This window comes from Sciurus carolinensis, chromosome 9, assembly GCF_902686445.1.
Source record: "Sciurus carolinensis chromosome 9, mSciCar1.2, whole genome shotgun sequence".
Taxonomy (NCBI): Eukaryota; Metazoa; Chordata; class Mammalia; order Rodentia; family Sciuridae; genus Sciurus; species Sciurus carolinensis.
The window spans coordinates 115,807,926-115,821,866 of record NC_062221.1 but is presented as its reverse complement, the minus strand read 5'-3'; the positions used below and the strand labels follow the sequence as shown (position 1 = coordinate 115,821,866).

General features: G+C 33.4%; 1 protein-coding gene across 1 annotated transcript in view; it reads right to left on the bottom strand.

Annotated features, from left to right (window-relative positions):
• Window positions 1-7: 7 nt before the first annotated feature.
• The window catches only part of Cxadr (CXADR Ig-like cell adhesion molecule), a 60,943-nt gene continuing 47,009 nt past the window's right edge, over window positions 8-13,941 (bottom strand). The window contains exon 8 of the mRNA XM_047563518.1: window positions 8-360. Within this exon, the coding sequence (XP_047419474.1) occupies window positions 319-360 (42 nt within the window). The 3' untranslated portion in view covers window positions 8-318. The remainder of the gene's footprint in view (window positions 361-13,941) is intronic.

Below are 13,941 nucleotides of genomic sequence, written 5' to 3'. Positions count from 1 at the left end.
AAAATCAACTTTTTATTAACCATACCCTCCCAAAGTCCACACCAAAATGGACATATAAAAACTCTAAAATTTGTTAGTGGTAGGTAATTGAAAATAAATATAATAAAATACCTTCCAACTATCAAGGTCACTATACATATCATTTTTCTAACCAAGAATTTGACCTATGATAATTTTGATAGGACATTTGACTTACATGCCTTATACCTTTACATAAAGCAGAAATGTTTTTATAGACACCCTAGTTTAAGTCTTTACTGGAGGTCTAAAATAAAGTCAAATAGTACAGTACTTCAGATTCTTCAGTAGTCCTTCTATTTATACCACTGTAATCCCATCAGTCTTGTAAGCGTACTTGAACTACAAAAAGAAAAAAAGAGACACATCTATAAGAATTTGGATATTTTTTTTTCTAAGGTAAGTTTTTAAAAACTAAGATCAGCAATATTTTTCCCATCTTTAAATTTTTAGTATTAAATTATTTGACTTAATCACAAAAGCCACATCTTGCTAATAGCTCATTGGATAGCCTTAGCTGTTCAAAATTCTTGTTCTCATTTTTAGAAAATTTGTATAAGTGTAGAATACAGAAAAGGGCAAAAATCATAAAGGTGTAGCTGAATTTTGTCAAAATATGAAATCAGTTTTCACAGAATTTATAGTATTTTCAACTTTATGAGGAAACATTTTCAAACTACAGAGACTTCTCTAATCTTGATTTTATGTTCTGTTAAGCCATCTTATATTTGTAAACCATAATATCTACTTTTTGCCCTGAAATTTTTTCCTAGTACTAATTGGCATCACAGTTTTAAAATAAAAAAACAAGTTTAATTGTCAGTCATCTCACTGTCAATCATCTAACTGTCCTGAAGAACTATAGGGTGGTAATGAGAGATTTTGTGGCAAGTTTTAGAAAGTTTCAAGTATTTTTATTATGAGATTTAGCAAATAGAGTTTCTTCTATTTAATCTGCTTATGTTGTAGGTATACGTTCCTTGGGAAAATCAGAAGCATAATAGCCAATATAAGAATGAAAGTATTTTTTTTTTTTTTTTTACACACACCTAATAACCAGACCATTTCACATCAGTACAAACTAAGTCTCTTCATTAGTGCAGACACCTAAATGACAACCTCTTGGAGAAAATGCTAATTTTGAATTTGACTTCATCTTAGATTACTACCAGTTGAAGATTCTGCCCTTTATTAACTATCCTTCACTTTGTTCTAAAGTTTATTAAAATCAAAATAATATATAAAACTCTCATCAATATAGCTTTTCCAGTCTGTTACTAATGAAATAAATCACTTTCTCAGCTGTTGGGTCTTAAATGCTAGTAAACCTGGGGTACAAAAGCTTACCAGACATCCTCCCCACCCCACCCCCATTTATTTTTATTTGCTGTACTAGGAATTGAAGCACTCCACTTCTGCGCTTCATCCCCTCTCACTGAGTTGCCTAGACTGGCCTGAATTCTGATATCCTCCTGCCTCAGTCCCAACCTCCTGAGTAGGTGGGATTACAGGCATGTGCCACTGCAGGCTCCCCGTCTTTTTTTTTTTTTTTTTTTTTTTTAGTGCATTTTAATTATGCATAATAGAGGACCCAAACCCTTTTTAATGGAAATTAGGACTTGGAGTTAATGTTTCTAACCCCTTTACACAATCCCAAGACTGCTCTAAATGAAAACAACATGACTGCATAATTCCAGCTTGGAAATTTTTTCAGGCTACTTCAGGAGTGGTTTGTGACTAAACAGTGAAGACGATTTGTTTTAATTCTCCATTTTATTTTATTTTGTAGGCATAACTTTAAAACTCTAAATTTTAAAGATTAAAATTGGACATGATGTTTGAAAAATACAAATTCTTTTTGTAAGGTCTAGTACCTCAATACTAAAGTATTTATTGCTGGTTTTTAGTATATTTACCTCAAAGTACTTACCTTTTCAGTAAACTATGATTTTAAGCTAAGAGAAAGCATTTATATTGAATTCTATTGGGCCATCACATTTTGTTAATTTTCTACTTGACTGAGCAAGAAAAAACACCAACCCCATACATTTTACCCAGCAGAGTAGCCATTCTATTCATTTTAATAATAGTAAACTAAACTTTTGTTTTTATGACTGTGCCAAAACTTTCTTTAATCCTCATAGTAACTACCATTATTTTCTTGGTTCAGATAAGGCCTCCCAGAAAAGTTTAAAATGCTGAAGATGATAGAAAGCTAAGTAACAAATCCTGACTTAAAAACAAGTTGGGTTTTTTAAAAAAGCTGATGCTCCTGCCTTAGCACCATGTTTATTACCTACAAAATTTACCAACTCTTGAAACTTGTGAGAAGGTTCAATATCAGGTCAAGATTTGAAAAAAGGACTGATGGAAAGGTTATATTGAATGAGAATATGAGACACTGAAGTATCCATATTAATCACTAATAAGTCCATAACAGTTCCTTGTTACAAAATACTCAGATATTTCTAGAAGAGGGACTAATAACTTGATAACAATTATATTTGCTTAAACCATAAATCAAATTGCAGTATAGCCCGTTGAACAAGAATTGAAATAAGAAAGCCAGCTCTACCAATGATTCATCAAGGGGAAAGATCCAGAGAACTAGTAATTGTAGTAATGCCCAAGTTTATCGTTAAACTTCTTTTTTTTTTCTTAGTTATCAAATATTTCATGATTTAATGTTGTATGGTTTTTTTTCCTATACTCTCTGGAATTTATATTCCGGTGTGTGAAACAATAACACCAAAGCTCTTAGGGAAACACAATATCCCTACATTATAAATGGCATGGTATTGACTCAGCATTCTGGCAAGTTGTCACAAAAGCACAAGTAATAGGAAATGCTCATGTGATTCCAGTTTAAAATGCGTACATTTCATTCATTATAGAAACCATCACCTTCCCAATTTCATAGCTGTTTAGGCCATCTTCCAGAATTCTTTCATGTATAATTCTAAAAATATCCTAAGGACCCAAAATGAAAACACAGCTGGACATTGTAGCACATGCCTGCAGTTCTAGCTGCTTAGGAGTCTGAGATGGAAAGATTACTTGAGCCCTTGAGTTTGAGATCAACCTGGGTAACAGCAAGACTCCATCTCAAAAACAAAAGCAAAAAAAAAAAGGGAACACACAACCCTTATGAAAACACATTACAACGCACTTGGATTTGTAGCAGATACATCACTGTAATTACAGTGGTTTGGTATTTATTTCTAAAGCACACAATCAGCACAAATAAAAAGTATTGAATTCATTTCAACCCTCAAAAAAGGTCTATAGCTGGGCGTGGTGGCACACACCTGTAATCCCAGTGACTTGGGAGGTTAAGACAGGAAGATTGTAAATTCAAAACCAGCCTCGTCAACTTAGGCCCAAAGTAACTAAGTGAGATCCTGTATCAAAAAAAAATTTTTTTTAAAAAGCAGTGGTTTGGGCATGTCCCTGGTACAAAAGGCCTATCTAGCTACAGAAAGGACTTTCATATGAATTGGAAACAATCAATTTAGCCATAGCATGGTGAAGAAATTTTACCATGTTTTTATGTGTATACATGTATATTTATATAAAAATTTGTAAAATAAATCTATAAGGTAAGAATCATTTATATCCATGTTAAAGTTTTAATATATCATTTCTGGATATAATTTTAGTGTCCTGGCCAATAAATATATCCTCTTCACTAGAAATACAAGTTAAAATAGAGTTGGTAATCATAATAATACCCATTGTTTAAACATTATACAATGTGTACATGTATTGAAACATTACATGGTATCCACAAATATGTACATTTTTATCTATCAGTTAAAAAACATTTAATTGAAAAATAATAATTCCCATTGTTGGTGAGGGTATGTGGGTAAGTAGTCATTCTCTCTAGTGTTAGTGAAGAATTTAAGGTATATAATCTTTTTGAAGGAAATAAATCTTTTAATCAAGCAACTGCACTTCTAGAAACTTACCTATGGAAGTACTCAAATAAGGGGACCAATAAATACGTTGATTGAAAAAGATTTTGGGATGGCAAAAATAAATAACCAAGATGAACAATTAAATAAATTTTGTACATCTATTCAGGAAGTACTGTGGAAAATACCATGGAGCCATGTAAAAAGGAGAATATATTCATATATAATGACTTAGAACAAAATATTCCAAGTGGGGCAATGAAAATGATATGTCTAGAATGATGGCTATATATTATCTGAAAAAATACCAAGTTGACAGTAGATAATGTCTCAGAAGCAAGGCAAAGGGGACAAGTACAGATAATTTTCTACTTTGAACACTTTAATTTTTAGATTTTTATAATAAGTATTATTACTATGTAACTAGAGAGGACAAAAAACATTTTTTAAAATGTTTACTACAAGTTCAATGGATTTACTTTTCAAAAATACAAACACTACATATCACTGAGCAGCCTATGGAAATAGTTTCACAAATATACAAAAATTGGCGTGCAAGAATGTTTTGTAGCATTCATGGTAATGAAAGATTATAACTCATTCATATTATAAAAGAGAATGAATCAATTAAAAAATGGTTTGTGTCTATTGAAGTGAAAAGATGTCCATGATATTTTATGTGAGAGGTGAAAATAGGTGCAAAAGAGGAGGATAATAATAGTTTTAAGTTTATCAAAGAATGAAATCATTAATGTAAAACTGCAGTATGTGCAAGTATTAAATGCTGCATAAATTCTATTATGTTTACATAAGGAGTGAAAAAGAGTATAAAAGATAAGGATAATAATAGAATCTGCCTACATTTATCACAGGCTAAGGTTACCATTATAATTAATCTGTGTACATACATATAAAAAGCATTTTATCTAATAAAATGGAAATTAAGTACTGCTAATTTAAGTACTGTTTTCCATTCTATGAGAAACCTGTATATGCTTAGTATTATCTTTACAGATGAGGAAATTGACTATTCAAATAACTTGCCCCATGTGCTCTAACCCAGAATTGGGACTTAAGGACACCAGCTTTTAGAAGGTAGATACAGGGTTGTGAATATAGTTCTTAAATCATTAGTAATGATTACAATTTAAACTGTTAATAATAGTGCGTGACCCTTTTTTTTTTTTTTTTTTTGTCATTTAGAAAGCAATAAAATAGATACTATTTTGGTATTTTCTGGGTTTAGACCAGATTTCAATGAAAAGAAAAAAATACCTATAAAAATTACTGACCACAAGAGGGCATCAGATATTGTTTTCCAACTTAAGCTAATAGTTGGAATAGCAAATTTTATCTAAATAAAAAGCATTAGTGGTGATACTCTGAAGCACTGATTTTTCAATAGTTTTAGGATGCTGTAGTTATTATATATCATAAATATTTTTTTCTGTTAATAGAAATATTATTCACAGGAAAACAAATACACAAAAACAAAGAAAGAAAATAAAAGCACCCATCATCCTTCTAGAAGATACAGCTACTATTAATATTTTAGAGGATGGAAGACCTTTTACTTCTATATGCTCCTGTACTATTGTGTTATGCTACGAAGAATATTCATTTTATGGTCATCATTTGAAAATATGAAATATTTCATTTTATGATCATCATTTGAAAATATGTAATATTTTTATATCACTGATTTCTTTCTTAAATATGATTTTTACTAGTTTCATAGTTTCAAATACATGTGCCTTAACTTATTTAGTCAATCTTTACCAGTAGACCCAGGCTTTTTGAAAGTCTTTTCATCAAGTATCTTAGTATAAGCAATCTGTAGTGATGGGGATTATTCCTTTAAGGAATAATGAATGAGTTATATAATCTTTCATTACCAGAAGTTGATGTCATAACAACTGCAAATTTTTTAAGTTTATGCATTCAAAATATATGTATAATACATTTATTAGAGTCAAATTAATATGTAAAGCTGTAAAATTCAACAGAAAAATAACCAATGTGATCATTTCATTAAATTCAATGGGAAATAAACATTGTTTTGCAGCATATAAATCATCCATCAAACACTTCCATAGAAGAGGTAGTAAAAAAATATAATGATTTGAAAGGGGAGCTGGGGATGTAGCTCAGTACACTTGCCTGGCATGGGCAAGGCCTTGGGTTTGATTCCTAGCACTGCAAAAAAATAAAAAGAAACTATTAAAATTTTTGAACTTCGTCTAAAGTGACTGGAACATAGAAAATATATAATTTTTGTCATCTGAGTTGTTACCAAGTGAAACCTATTTCATGTTTCTTTTGTCTGGTTTATTGCAACCTGCTAATTCTATCTGCTAGATGAAAGTATAAGAATGCAAGAGATAAAAACAAAATTCATTATGACAAATCTTTCTATAAGAATTCTGATAGACTGTACTGAGGAGTATTACTGAATTTTTGCTTGCAGTGTATACAGGTATACCTGATGTTTACATCTTCTTGGTATGTTTAAAAATATCTAGGCTGCCATAGTAGGAAAGCTGCCATTCAGGGAGAGAAAGCACAAATATTAAGGACATTATTTACCTTTTAAAGGTAAATAAAAGGTACAGATCAAAAGACAGATAAATCCAGGCACAGTGTCACACACCTGTAATCCCAGAGACTCAGGAACCTGAGGCAAGAGGATTGTAAATTCAAGACCAGCCTGGACAACTTACATCATGTCTCAAAATAAAAAAGGGTGGGAATGTAGCTCAATGATAAAGTGCCCTTAGGTTCAATTCCCCTGATAAAAGTGAGTGCCAGTGATAAGATAGATTGTATTTTAAAATTTGAATTGGTAACTAAAAAAAATTATTTGGCAAATAATTTTGAAAATACATTTGTGATATTTGATAGAAATCTGGGGAGGAACGCGCAAATGTTAAAATGCAGGATGTGACAAAGATTTGCTATACAGGTTTACAGTACAGTCCCTCTTCCCTGACACAATCAGGCAATTAAAATGTAGATGGGGATCCATTAGATAAATAAATTCCTGAAACATTTTAAATGTTTAAATACATCAATATAATTTCAGTCACCAATTTTCGTCCTACAGATGCTCCTTATGATCATGTTACATCCTGATAAACCATCATAAGTTGAAAATACCAAAATTTTGAAAAGTCATTTAATATACTGAACCTACTGAACACCATAGCTTAGCAACATAGTATATTATAAAGCATCAGTTTGAGACCCCCAAGGCCAACTGAGAGTAGGGGCTCACTGCCACTGCCCACCATTGCCAGAGAGTATCATATTTGCATATTGCTAGCCCAGAAAAAAGAAATTTCAATTCCAAATAGTTTCTGCTGAATATTTATCACTTTCTTTTTTTTTTGCATGTCACTTTTGCACCATCATAAAGTTAAAAAGGCCTAAGTTAGACTACCATAAATCAGTAACTTGCTGTAAAGGATGATTCTGGTCTAGAGATGTAACTTAGAAGTACAATGCATGCATAGTATGTGTATAAGGCCTAGTACTGGCAAAAAAAGAGGGGGTGGCGTCTATTGTTAGAAGTTATCTGTTTTCTCTGTCATCTGTATCCGTAACATATGGATCCTCATTTAAAGTTTAGTTTCTTTTCAGTAGAGTGAAAATTTAATATACTTTTAAAGCAATATGACAGCACAATCATGTTCCCCCACCCCCAGTGCTGGAGACCATACCCAGGACCTTTTATGTGTGCTAGGTAAGCTCTCTTACTACTGAGCTGCATCTCCATTCCCAGAATCAGAATTTAATTTTCCTTAGATATGTTGTCATCATCATATTTAGCATAGTTGATATGTACTATTTACTTATGTAAATTATAACAAGTATAGCAATCACAAGCAACTGACACCAAACAAAGGTTACTTTAAGCATGCACTTCTCACTGGGGCCATGGACATAAAGAAGAGTTGGGTTCCTAACATTCGGTGTGCCCAGGGCAGCAATGACCATGTTTCAAGCAGGGAACAGTAGGCACCAGTTAAGAAGGTCAACTAGCATGGCCTTCCCTCTGGCTGGTGTTGGCAAGGGGAGCCGTGAGGGGAATAAAGAAACGTTACACTCTTAACTCTTCCATTTAGGGGCTGGTGCTAAGAACTCAAGGTTCCTAGGAAAACAGTACACCAGAAAGCAGGACACCTGGATTCTAACTATGTGGCCTTGGGAAATCAAAACTTTTCTGGATCTTGGTTTTTTCATAAAATGATGTTGAACTAGAAAACAGTATTATACAGTGATATCTTTGTTACTGTATCATTCATAGTGATTTCAATTGCTCTGTATCTGGTTGAAAAACCGCCTCTAAAATGCCATCTTTCATCAAGTAAGCATTTTCTTTCTGAAGCATTTATTCCCTACTCTTGCTTTGCCATCTTGAAAGCAGGAATTTTCATTTTCAGAGTTGCAAGTCCTTAATAGTAAAATATGAGAGTCTGCAAGGTAATGAATGACCAATGTAACGAAAGGATGACACCATGACGTGTATATTGACCGACATGTGCCATAGTATTCTGTTCTCTTAGAAGACTATCTTCACATCCCTGTTACAGACCAAACAACAACAAAAAAAAAGCTAAAGCTTCATCTTTAATAAGAATCATCACATATTAATGGCAACACCAGCCAGGTGCTGTGCTAGGCACTTTATCTTATGTATAGTCATGAACAGTTCGTTCCTCATTTTCTCAGTGACTGAGCCAGGATTCACATCTCTAATTCCAGATCCTTAACTCTTAACCTTTATACTTACTCTTCCAACTGAATCCTTCCATTTATTTTAAATCACAGGCAAGCAGAAACCTTTCCCTTCCAAGCTGATTGCATTAAAAAGGTAGAAATACGAATTTCTTATTGCAAACCTTGAAAAACTCCTAACTTGTGGCATAATGAAGCCCTTTCTAGTCCAGCAACAAAAACAAAGTTAAGATCTAGGTGAAGTGCTATACCTATGAGCAGCCCTAATTTCCCTAGAATCTATTGCAGGGTATTTTAATAGAGGAGACAAAATCTTAACGTCTTTCTGGATGTTTTTATAAATTGTTCTCAAGAAAGGATCCAAAAAGTATTCCCATGTGATAATTGGGATAGCACTGAATTTTTAAAACAATTTTCTTTGAGCAAATGGGAAGAGAGGACTATACTTGTTTGTATTTCTTCATTTTTGAGTATTTTAACACTAAAATAGTCTTACTTGAGTGCTGGGGAGCCACATAAATTTTAAACTGTGTCAGCAAGACCAAATCATCTGTGGCTACTTTGGAGGACAAGATACTGTGTTTCACACATTGCTTTGGTACTGAAGTAGATGTTTGTATGAACACATAAAATGTCCCCACCTTGTCAGATTAAAAGACTAGAGAACATTGAGAGATTGTAATTTTCAAACAGTTTACTGGTTTTTTACTTTACCACACTCTGTCCTCCCAGAATTATAGGGTCATTCTATTGTTCCCTAGAAATGTTCTTATTGTTGACAGTTCTAGGACTATGTGAGAGGAAAGATGTCCTACTTAGCAATACTAAAAGAGCACAGTGCCAGCAGCCAACATTCAACTTGGAATAGTGTATGACAGTTGACCTAACATGTGACCTAGATACATCTTCTTTTTAGGCATAATAAAATTTATTTTCTTCATTAGTCTAGTTTGTACTGATTCTATAAAACTATTTTAGGGAAAAATTCCTACAACTTGAAAAAAATGACAATGAATGAATGAGAAACACTGTGATGTAATGGGGATGATGTGGCAGTAGCTTAATAAGAACATAGCCAAAGCTGCTAGTGTTATCACCAATAACGATTTCTGAGAATCTATTATATGTTGAGTATTTAGGTGTAAAGATTTCTCCACCTACGAGAAGTCTGATACCTGCTCAGAGAATTGAGAACCTCAGCTTCTTTGAGGGTACAAGAAGGGAGAAGTCCGATTGAACCAGAAAGGTTTGGAGGTGGCTTCTTGGGTAGTGGGATTTAGGGAAGAATTAGGATTGCATGGTCAGGAAAGGGCAAATCCATAAACAGCCAAGTAGAAATAATTAACTGAGGGAAAAAAGTGTATATAAAGGGCTTATTAATGTTTAAGAACTCCTCCAAGTTAGCATAATAAAAGTACAAAAGAAAAATGGCAAAGGATAACAACCCAGTTCTCCAAAATATAAATGCTGTTTACACAAAGGAAAAATTGATCAAGTGAACAAATAACATAGAATTTTAGACCACAAAATAATTTTCTCCTGAAATCAGGAAAGATCATAAATTTGGGTAGAGTATTGATGAAGATTTATTGGAATTAAGCACTCTCATCCACTGAGAACATAAGATGCTACCACACTTTAGGAGAGTATTTTTACCATCAAAATACTCTACTCATTATCTCTCCTTCTAGACATTTATCTTAGATATATTCACACATATGTAAAATGACATATATATATATATATATACTGCTTATAATTTATTCATACTAATATAAGAATGGGATTGTTTCAATGGCTGCCAATTGGACTGGCTAAATAATTATATTGATGTAATATACGATTTTAAAGAAAAGTTTTATATGGAATACACAGGTGAATATAGGATAATTTGAGAGGAATAATTAAATTAAAAAGTAAGTTCATATAAAATTTTATTCCTAAGGAAAAAATACACGTATAAGCAAGTGTTAGGGTAGAGTAAGTAAGAGAGCAGAGAGTCAGGTGTAAAAATGAAAAACCAGCATAAGTTTGGATTTAATTTTTTTTTTTTCAGCATTACTGGGGATTAAACCTAGGAGCACTCTACCACTGAGCTATGTCTCCACTCCTTTTTATTTTTATTTTGAGGCAGGGTCTCCCTAAATTGTTCAGGCTGACCTGAATTTGCAATCCTCCTCCCTCCACCTCCCTAATAGCTGTGATTACAATTGTGCACCACTGCACCCAGCAAAGCTTTGAACTTTAAATTACAAGTTGGGAAAGCTTTTGAGCAAGAGAGTGAACATCATGTTTCAAGAAAATAAACCTAGAAGCAACATTTTAAATCAACTTTCATCTAAGAGAACATAGGGAAATTAAGTCAAATAGCCATCTATTTGTTTCCATAACCAGGTGGGTTCTAATTTCTAAAGTGATCCATAGACCACTTCATGTCTTCCTGAAGTCAGATGCTTCCAAATCCTCTATAAAGAGTAGAAAGAGAATAGGAAAGATTGTTACTGTTTATAAAACAGCAAGAATGGAACAAATGCCTCTATATAAACACTTACTGAGTACTTACTCTTTCCCAGTAAAAAGTACCATGCCCTGAATAGGCCAGGTCTAATGAATTTATAATCCAAATCTTACCAGCACTCTCAGGACCATTCCACTGGAACTTGTCTGTCATGAGTGATTTCATTCTCAGAATTGCTTCTTTTCAGTTCTCTTGTGCCCTGGGTGCTCACTTGGGTCCTCATCTCACTCTAAACACTCATTCTCAATTATTTCATTCATCTTGTGGCTATAATCTGTGTGTCTTTGACTTAAAAAGATCAGAACTTTTCACCTTACACCTGTTGGGATGACATCTATTTAAAAATAAAGAAACAAACAAACAAACAAAAAAAACCCCAAAGATAACAAGTGTTGATAAAAATATGGAAAAACATGAAACCCTTGTACACTCCTGGGAACATAAATTGATGCGGCCATTATGGAAAATAAAATGGAGATTCCTCAAAAAGTTAAAAATAGAACTACCATATGATCCAGGAAATCCATTTCTGGGTATTATCCAAAAAGAAAATGGGTATTTATCTGGGTATTCATCGAAAATCACAATCTTAAGAGATATTTTCACTCCTATGTTCACTGCAGAATTAGTCAAAACAGCAAAGATGTGAAAAGAATCAAAATGTTAATATATTCACAAATGGATAAAGAAAATGTAGTAGTATATGTATACAAAGCAATATTATTCGGCCTTAAAAAAGAAATGTCCTGCCTATGTGACAACATGGATAAACCTGGAGGCCATTATCCTAAGAAATCAGTCAGTCACAGAAGAACAAATATTGTATAATACCACTTGTATCAACTATATTAAAAAAAATAAAACACACAGAAATAGTAAACTCATGGTTGCCAAGGGCTGGGGAGAGGGAGAAATCAGGAGTTGTTACTCTACAAGTAAAATTTTTCAGTTATATATAAGATAACTAAGTTCTAGAATCAGCTGTACAACACTGTGCCTATAATTAACAATACTGTATTGTACACCTAAAATTTTGTTAACATGGTAGACCTCATATTAAGTGTACATGCCATAATTGGGATGGGGAGGGGCAGGGCAAAGCAAAAAAAAAATAAAAGAGCCAGAACTTCACTTTTCTCCTTACCAGGTTATTTAAATTGTGGTGTATAGATCATCGCATCAACAAAAGTAGCTTGTGAAATGGTCTGGCATGTTTTAAAAGCATGGTTCCCAACACAGCAAGGTACAGAGGTAGGCTTTTAGGCAGTGATAAGAGCTGTAGCCTCATCAGTGGATTAATCTGTTTAAAGGATTAATAGTTTGGACTACTGGGTAGTAACTATAAGTAGGCAGTGCATGGCTGAAGGCTGTAGGTCACTGGGGGTGTCCCCTTGAAGATTATCTCTCATCTCTGGCTACTGGTTCTCTCTCTGCTTTCTGGTTCCATGAGTTGAGCAGCTTTCCTCTTTCATATCCTTTGGCCATGATGTTCTGCCTTATGCTCAGAACAATGGGTTGGCTGACCATGGACTGAACTCCAAAGCCATGAGCCCAAAATAAACTTTTCCTTTTCTACATTGCTCTTGCCAGGTATTTTGGTCTCAGTGACAAAAAGCTAATACAATGTTAATGGGAAAAATCACATATGCATATGTTCTTTTTCCATTTCCTTACTTCATATTAAACTAAGTCCCCAGGATTGATCACTCATCTTTACCACTTCTCCAACATTTACATGCTCAAGAATCCTATTCCTTTATCTCCAATCCAGTCTTCTCTCACACTCCAGATGTACTGCATACTCAATATCTCCACCTGCATATTCTAATAAACTCCTCAAACTTAATATGCTCAACCCTTAATTCCTTAACTTTCACACATTAGAAGAATCGCTGCTCTAGTTTCTGCTTTTATTTCTGTCTAAATTCTCTGCAATGGTGATTTCATCCATTCCTATCTTAATGCTTACAACTTCTGGATTTTTATCTCGAGTTCTGACTTTCCTATTTTGGTTCAAGTTTATAATTCACCTGCCAACTATCACCTTGCCTAGATTCTAATATTTTACATGTTGCAAGGTTAAAACAGGACTCTTTCTACTTTAATATTTGCTAATCCTATCTTTCCCACCTCAATTCTCCACTCAGTTGCTCCAACCCAAAACCTAATAATCCCTTGATCCCTCGTAACCAATCCATTCACTATTAACTTTTTAAAATAAATGTTTAGGAGAAACTCAAAAACATAAGAACATACGTGTGTGTGTGTGTGTGTGTGTGTGTGTGTGTGTGTGCAACATTCCCAGGATAAAGTAAGACTGATCATAGTTTTCATGATATATTCATGCATTCGATTTTGTGTTCTGTGCATAGATAACCTATTAAATTTAAAAAGTAATTGTTATGCCTTTTGAAGGGCAAGTGGTAACAGAAACTGAGAACATGGGTGAGAAGGTGACTTACATTTTATCCTACACTGTGTGTTATTATCTTTTCAAAATATTAAACTACAGAAAACTTTAAATCTTTAAAGAGCTCTCCTATGAATAACTTAAAGAACTTCTTCAAAGTTCTACTTCCCTGAAAAAGTTTCAGCAAGATACACTGGGAAAAAAGTTCATAACCACCAACTACTCCTTTTTCACTTGACAAGCTCTGATGTTTATAAAGTGTATTACTGTCATCCATACTTGAAATACAAGCAGTATACTCCTAGAGTGAGAAGGAGGCAATTTAAGGTCATAAGGTAACT